The sequence below is a fragment of the Petaurus breviceps genome, unplaced genomic scaffold (assembly GCF_028583685.1).
Source record: "Petaurus breviceps papuanus isolate PSGF00001 unplaced genomic scaffold, PetGlider_PUasm1.0 91133, whole genome shotgun sequence".
In the NCBI taxonomy this organism is placed as follows: domain Eukaryota; kingdom Metazoa; phylum Chordata; class Mammalia; order Diprotodontia; family Petauridae; genus Petaurus; species Petaurus breviceps.
This window is the reverse complement of record NW_027187419.1, coordinates 100,598,686-100,606,703: the sequence shown is the minus strand read 5'-3', so window position 1 is coordinate 100,606,703 and position 8,018 is coordinate 100,598,686. Positions and strand designations below refer to the sequence as shown.

General features: G+C 38.3%; 1 protein-coding gene across 2 annotated transcripts in view; it reads left to right on the top strand.

The window, feature by feature from the left end:
• Nucleotides 1-8,018, top strand: part of SLC25A12 (solute carrier family 25 member 12) — a 130,767-nt gene that overhangs the window by 103,276 nt on the left and 19,473 nt on the right. For both annotated transcript variants that reach the window (XM_069079966.1, XM_069079965.1), the window contains 2 exons: nucleotides 912-964; nucleotides 1,250-1,330. In XM_069079966.1, coding sequence (XP_068936067.1) covers nucleotides 912-964; nucleotides 1,250-1,330 — 134 coding nt within the window. The remainder of the gene's footprint in view (nucleotides 1-911; nucleotides 965-1,249; nucleotides 1,331-8,018) is intronic.

The following is an 8,018-nucleotide window of genomic DNA, read 5'->3' as shown; positions in this document are numbered from 1 at the left end:
TTCATGAATAAGTATATTTATACATGTAGGAGATTCAAGGAATGCTACCTTTTCTTCCTATGAAGCTTGGCTTCCTTTTAAATGATTTGACTTCATATCTTTTATTGTCTGTTTGTTACTATTAAATGAGAACCTTGTGAGTTAGTGTTATAACCTTCCCCTTCTAGCCTACTAAATGGGGATTTCCAATAGCAGTAAGGGTCTACTTAACAATAAACTTTCGGCTGTTAAGCAAAACCTGTGACTTTTGTCTTAGAAGGAAATTTTCTTGATTTGTTTAGGCATGTAGACTGATTAATATACTTTTATTTTTTATTGATACTGACTCTGTCTTAGGTAAGGGGAGGTTCATATTTTTCATTCTTTCCTTAGGTATTTTTGGAGAGGTGCTGGATGAGTAGACTTAGCATGTGTAGAAAAATATTTGATAAGCTCATGAAAATAAAAAAATTATTTTTGACACAAGTAGTCACTTTGTATTCACAAATGGAAGTTTCTACTATTGATCTAGTTAAGGGAATTACTAAAGAATTTGCTAGATAGATTATGTTAGTGATAATGATTATAATGATGATGATAATAGAATTTATATAGCATTGAAGGTTTCATGGTTCCATGGCTTTTACATATATTATCTCATCTGATCTCATAATAACTCTGTGGGGGAGATACTATTATTATCCCAATCTTACATGTGAGGAAACTGAGCATGAGAGAGGTGAGGTGACTTGTCCAGAGTCTTGCAGCTAATTAAGTATCTGAGGCAGTATTCATGCTCGGATCTTACTGACTACAGGTCCAACATTCTAACCCCTGTGCTGCCTAATTGCCTCCCTCTTCTGAAGAATGGATTCTTACTGGTTTAATCTTCACAAGTCTATTATTCCTGATGGTCATCTTTGTTTACCTAGGTCTGGTACCACAACTGATAGGGGTTGCTCCAGAAAAGGCCATTAAACTGACTGTAAGTAATTTTCTTTCTTTTAAATTTGGAGTAATTCACTTTGCCTTGTATCATTTGTTTAAATGTCATTAAGAAAAAAAGTGGGATTTGGGTTATTGAGACCAGCAAAGTCTTAAAAGGAAGTTTTAAAACATGTAAATTTAGAAGTAGCTGTGTACCAGTTTTGAATTATGACATACAATGTGCCCTTGATTGGAGAAAGAAAACAGTTATGTGTCTATAGAAGGAAAAGAATATGGGAACTGTTGGGCGAATTTTTCTTACTACTCTTATCTTTTTAATCAGGTTAATGACTTTGTTCGGGACAAATTCACCCGAAGAGATGGCTCCATTCCAATATTAGCAGAAGTCCTTGCTGGAGGTTGTGTAAGTGTTAATCATGGGCTATTTATTCATTTGAAAAGAAACTAACTTTCTCATGGTCTTTTTTTTTTTTTTGCTTTTTTTTTTTTTGGAGTGGGGAGGGCAGGGTAATTGGGGTTAAGTGATTTGTCCAAGGTTACACGCTAGTAAAGTGTTAAATGTCTGAAGCCTGATTTGAACTCAGGTCCTCCTGACTCCAGGGCTGGTGCTCTATTCACTGTGCCACCTAGCTGCCCCCCTCATGGTTTTTCTTGCTGAGAAAGAAATAATCAGTTGCTGTTTTATCTGATTCCAAGTGGGTCGAAGCAGTTTCTTCTTATTCTGGGCTGTCCTCCTGTAAAATGGCCATTGGATGTTTTGAGCAGCCTGGTTGGCTTTGAGTGGACAGGGCAAGGGAGAATTGTTATCAGCTCTTTCTCTTAGAATCTGCTGACAGAGCCTCACAGGGTTCTTTTTCCCCCTTCTTCTAAAGTTCCTGTTCTGAATCCCCATAAATATTGCAGAATGGAAAGAAGAGAAACTTAGTTGGCCTGTGGTAGTATATTTACACTGAGCAGAACTTAAAATCAATGTGAGGTGACTGATTAATTGGGCTATTATTACCTTTCAGGTAATGGGACTGAGAAATACATTGTGGTATAATTTTCATTCCTTTTAGGGGAACAAATTCCTTTTTGGTTTTAGCTGCACTGAGGCTATTGACACCAATTTCAAACCCAGTGATACAGTTTTGGCATTTACTTAAATTAGAGAGAGCAGGGCAGGGACCAGAATCTCTGTCCTCATCATTTTTTGTGAGCACACTCTGGGGTTTAGACATAATCACAAAGGTAGATTTTCAGCTCAGCTAATTTTGCTTGTGGGATTGGCCCCACATTTGGTAACATTATGGTGTATTTAAGGCTAGTTTAGCCCATTTTGTCCCTGAGAACTCTAATAACTTCCAGTTGAGTTGGCTGACAGGCCAGAATAAACCCTCCTCAGCTGGTTGTGGAGCCCAAGGTGATGAGGTTGATGACCTCTGCAGTTTTTAATTCAGGGAAGATGCCCTGGAGGGCCAGAGAGAGAGGCTGCTTCTGGTTCTCCCTGATTAGATTTGGCAGCATGGCACATACCTGAGTCCTCACCTGTCAGTAATATATGTTCTTATGGAAAAAGCAGCTGTGTGTGTGTGTTGTGAGAAAGGAAAACCACCTTCACTGCCAAAAGCAGCTTCTTTTTCTGGAGGATAAGTGGTATGCACAGAATGCACCATGTGCCCAAGCAGTCTACAATTCTCGTTTCTTAGGCCTTCCATCCCTACCTACGCTGGATAGGATCATGTTTTCTTTGCATCATTTTCCACTATTCACCAATCCTTTCTCCATATTCTTTCTCTTTCATGATACTTCTCCTTTCCATCTAACCACTCCATAATCCCCTTTGTTGGAGTCGTTAATGTGCTGCAATGGGTAGAGTTTGGAGCTAGGTTCAAAGTTCACCAGAGACACTTAATCTACATGTAAGTCTGGGAGTCGCTCAAGCTCTGGTGTTTTAGTTTACTCATTTTCAAAATGAGGGAGACTGGCCTCTCACATCCAATTCAGCTCTAAATCTGTGCTCCTATGTTCATTATTTCTCTTCTGTCCCATTAGCATGGGTGTCCTCTTGGGCTCTGTCCTGAACTTTTTTCTCTTTCTATACTCAGAATCCCAGATTTCAGAACTAGAATGGATCATCAAGCCTCTCTTTGGACAGCTGCCCTCCCAGATCTATATATTTAGCCCTAATATCTCTCCTGCACTCCATGCTCATATTAATGACTGTCCAAGGAAGCATTTCCTAGACATTCCAACAAAATCTCAAATTCAACTTGGGTAAAATGGAAATCATTACCTTTCTCTCTAAACCAGAGGTTCTCTCTTTTTTTTTTTTTGCCTTTTGGAGGGCAGTTGGGGTTAAGTAACTTGCCCAGGGTAACATGGCTAGTTTTTTTGTGTTAAGTGTCTGAGGCCGGATCTGAACTCAGGTCCTTGGGCCAGTGCTTTACTCACTGCGACACCCTAAACCAGAGGTTCTTAACTTTTCTTTGTGTCATGGATTCTGGCTCCTACCTGCCTTCCTAACCTTATTTCATATTGTTCTTTTTCAAAGAACTCTACTTTCCAGAGGAATTTGATTATTAGCTGTCTTCCACACTTGACATGCCATCTCAATTGCCTTTTAACATCCATACAAGACATCCCCATTTCCTGAAATGCACTCCCTCCTCTCTCTGCCTTGAAGAATCTTGGGTCTTCTTGGGAAGGCTCAATTCGTGTTCAGCCATCTCTGTGAAGCCTTCCCAGCTGTTAGTGATCCAACCTTCCTCAATTTGTGTTATAGTTATTTATGTTTTTGTATCTCCTCCATTGGAGAATGGAAGCTTGTTGAGGTCAGGGCAGTATGCTTTTTTTTGTTGTTATCTTCAGAACCTTGTATATTTGTTGATTTGTGTTTGTGTTGTTGAGTTTATGAGTGAAAATTTTCATAACTTCAGAATATTGGTTTTGTTTTTGCTTTGCAAGTTTTCTCTTCCTAGTTCAATATTAATATATATATAGTTAGAGTTTGTCTAACATATATTGAGTTTGTCTATCAGTCTGTATATGACTGATGGAACAGATGATGACTTGGGCCCAGAATCAAACAGGAGGAGGAAAGAGGGCTGGATTACCTTCAGGAAAGTTACAAAGCTCCTTTAATGACCCTCATATACCTGCCCCAAACAAAGTCCTTTTTTTTTAAATGCAAGGAGTTGTATAGTTGGCTATACATCATGGAATAATACACTACCATCTCTGGAGGATTAAAAATGAGTAGCACACAGAGGGCAATGGAGGGGCACTGGTGAGTGTGAGGAGGTAGCATCATATAACAAGTAAGGAACTTCAAAGAAGAGGTGGAGTAAAAAATGTTATCAGGACCATCAGTGCGTGAAAAAGAAGATAGATTGGTCATGTGGCTAGACCGAGGGATAACAGGTAGGTAGCCCTAATTCTCCACTGGTATATTCTCAATGGCTGGAGAACAATGAAAACCTCCAGTACATTGGGTGGCCCCTTGTGGCAAATTTTGGGATGCCATGGACAAGACTTGCATAGGATAGGTAGGCTTGGACACGTTGAGATCACATCTACATTTGAATTTAAGTATTTGAAAAAAAAATGTGAGAACTATTTGGGTTGGGGTGTTATCACTTCTGTTGCTGCCATTTTGATTTTCATTTCTTTAGAAAGCTCACCCATTTCACAACAAGCAGAACTTTTTCCTAGCTAAGAAAAGAGGGAAGGAAGAAAAAAGAAAAAGGAAGAAAAGAAAGTAGGAAAGATTGATTTTTCTGCTTTGTGTTCCTAATTACTGTTCTGTTTACATTTGTGGAATTTCTATAGATTCTAGTCCAGGTGACTAAGCCATTCAGATGAGATGAGAAACTGAGCCACAGGAATGAGGTGGTTAAAAACCTAGCCAGCTTATTTTCTCATTAGTTGCCTTGTTCTTTATAGGATGTGTCTTTTCTTTAGGGAGCTTATTTAGAGATTGGGGCTTTGGCTAGGCTGGGCTGATAATCCCCTATGAAACTTGGAAAGTGTTGAGGGTTATTTTGATGCTCTAAATCTCTTCTTTATCTATGATTTACTTCTGGAGGACCAGACCTACTGTCCTTAGTAGTCTTAGAGTGACTGATTAAAAATGGATAGCTCAATGAATAGAGTCAGGGTGGACCCTAGATAAGGATAAAGTTAGAGACAATTCTCTTCCTATTTTCTCACCCTTTCTCTTTTCACCCTCCCCTCTCCTTCACCTTCTCAGGTGCCCAATGCCCTAATGCATGCTCTACCCTTATGCTCCCCACCAAATCAAACTCACTGAGAACTGAGTTATAAAAAAAAAAAAAAGAACAGGGCTTAACATGGTACCTCTCTCAAGGGATTTGTACTTTAACTTTGAATAAAACTGTTTGCCAAAGGAATGTACTTCCCATTGCAGAATTTTCAGGCATGATTTTATGGCAGGGAAGGTATTCTTTTTGTGGGGAGATTTTTTTTTCTCCCTGATACATCCCCCTGGGATTCTTAGTCTTGGGATTTAGTTGGTAAAGGTGTAGTTTTAAAAGTCCCTGGAGCTGTAAGGCTGGATGTTGTTGGCACAGCCAGCACCCTGCTTCGAAGGATCAAGGGCACAGCATCTTCACAGTTAGAGAAAAATGCTGCCATTCTTCCCAAATAACCTAATTACAGTTTTTAAAATGTAGCTAATGCAAGTTAATCAGGAAGAGACGACCTAAGCTTTGGCACAGTAGAGACTGGCTCCTTAGGGAGTTGGTCTTTTGCAGCAAGACACTCTTCCTAGAGCTGGGACTTGGGGGTTTTGTGTGTGTGGGAGAGAAAATTTAAGGCCCCAACTCTGATCTCAGGGGAGGTAACTTTTTTTTTTTTATCCTGTCTGTAAAACTTGGAATAAGACTTTCCTCTCTCAGTACCTTTCAGTGGCTGGTTGTCAGGACTGTTAGAGTTTTTGCTTTGCTCAGTTCTAATCTCAGCTAATAATAATGAACATTTTCGAAATCATTCTCTTCATAAACTTAAAAAATGAAATAAGAAGAGACTTGTGCTAAAGTTAGACACGAGCAATTTCAAATACCTATGATTTCAAAGGTGTGACTCTTCTTCCCTTCACTGCAGGTTGTAAACTCTCCTTGGTCTTAATGGGTTTCTGAGTCCCAAGATCCATCCTTTGGTGGACAACCCTTTCTAAATTAAGCTGGTTTTAGGGAAAACAGGCTCATAGTCTATTCTCTGAGCTTTTGTAGCTTGGTAAAACCTATATAGCTTTTAAGAACTCAAATTCTGTATATATGTAGAGCCTACATCAAATTATATGCAGTCTTTGGGTGGGAGAGAGATGGGGAGAAAATTTGGAACTCAAAATCTTATGGAAGTAAATTGTTGAAAACTAAAAATAAATAAATAAATTTTTAAAAGAACCTCAAATTCTCCTACACATTATGAGTGGTTTGAGTAGTCAGTCAACAAGCCTTTAAGTAATACACACAAACACACACACGAATTATATTAAACACTGGGGATGCCCCTGACCTCAAGGAGCACACATTCTAATGTGGGAGACAACATGTAAATAACTGTACATACAAGATATATATACATATACCCACGCAGCATAGGATTTTGGCGGTAGGCACAGTTAATCTTAAAACTAGAATTGTAATTGATTAGCCCCCTGCCACAGCTCTGTGAACACAAAAGGTGCTGAATAAATGCCTAATGCATTAAAGGCTTGTTCCATTGGAATCAGACGTCTGGCTCATTTTTGCATTCATCTTGTTTCTTGGCTCTGATATAGACAGGTCCAGAGCTTATAGTTAAAGTCAGTTATTCAGGGGTGAGATTAGAACAGCTTGACCTTCTTGACCTCCTCTTCCCTAGTAAAGGGTCTTTGTTCCATGAGCCATGTCAGAGCTGGGAAAAAAGAAGGAAGGTCCTCTTCATATAGAAAACTGTGGATGGTTGTGATAGTTGATCTCAGCTCTGGAATATCACACATCTACTTAAAAAGAGAGCCACTCACAGTAGCTTTCACTGATTTCATTGTGAAGATTTGAAACAAGGTTCCTTAGAGAAGTTTTATTCATTTGGCCACATTGCCAGAGAGAGATGTATATGCTCGTGTGTGGGCTTCACATGCATGCACCCATGTGTGCCAACATAAATGTTTGCTTTTGGATAGGCTTCTATTCTCAAGGTTTATTGTTTGCTTGATTAGAGCCTTTTTTGTGGTCAGAGGTATTTCCATATGACTATATTTGATGGACCCCAGTTTCCTGGAGTGAAACACAAACTTCTTTGGAAGTACCTATAAACAAGGCATGTTTTTTTTAATTTTAAGAAAATTAATTTTTGAAGTAGAATATAAGCAGAATAAAATATAATAATGGAGTAGACTATTAAAATATTTTTTGAAACATTCAGATTATTAATCTAACTTGTAAACATTAGTCAGCAGTCTTTAGCCATTGACATATATGGCATTTATAGTAAAACCTTATGATTTTGAACTTTGACAATTTATAATTTATAATTCAGACATGTTTGACCAAGATGTACTTTTATACTACCCACAAACTGAACTAGTTTTTTCTTACTGTTGTCTTTAGGAAGTATAATTATGGCACACACACACACACATATATATATATATACATATACATACATACATACACACATACACACATATATATATAAAACTTTCTAGGTGACCCAGTGGATAGAGTGCTAGAGTTGGAGTCAGGAAGACCTGAGCACAGATCTAGCCTCAGATATTTTCTGTGCAGTCTGGGCAAGTCATTTAAGTTCTCTCTGTCTCCATTTTCTCTCCTATGAAACAGGGCTTGTACCCACCAGGGTTGTTGTGAAGGTAAAAAAAAAAATTAAGAGAGAGAATATTTGTAAGGAGCACTTTACAAACCTTAATGCACTGTATAAATGCTACCTTTTATTACTATGTGACATATGCCCATAACAGATTTATAATAATAACGATAGTGATAATTATAGCTAACAGTTATATTACGGTTCCAGACACTGTGTTATTTGCTTTACAATTATTATTTTATTTAATCCTCACAACAACTCTAGGAGGTAGATACTGTTAT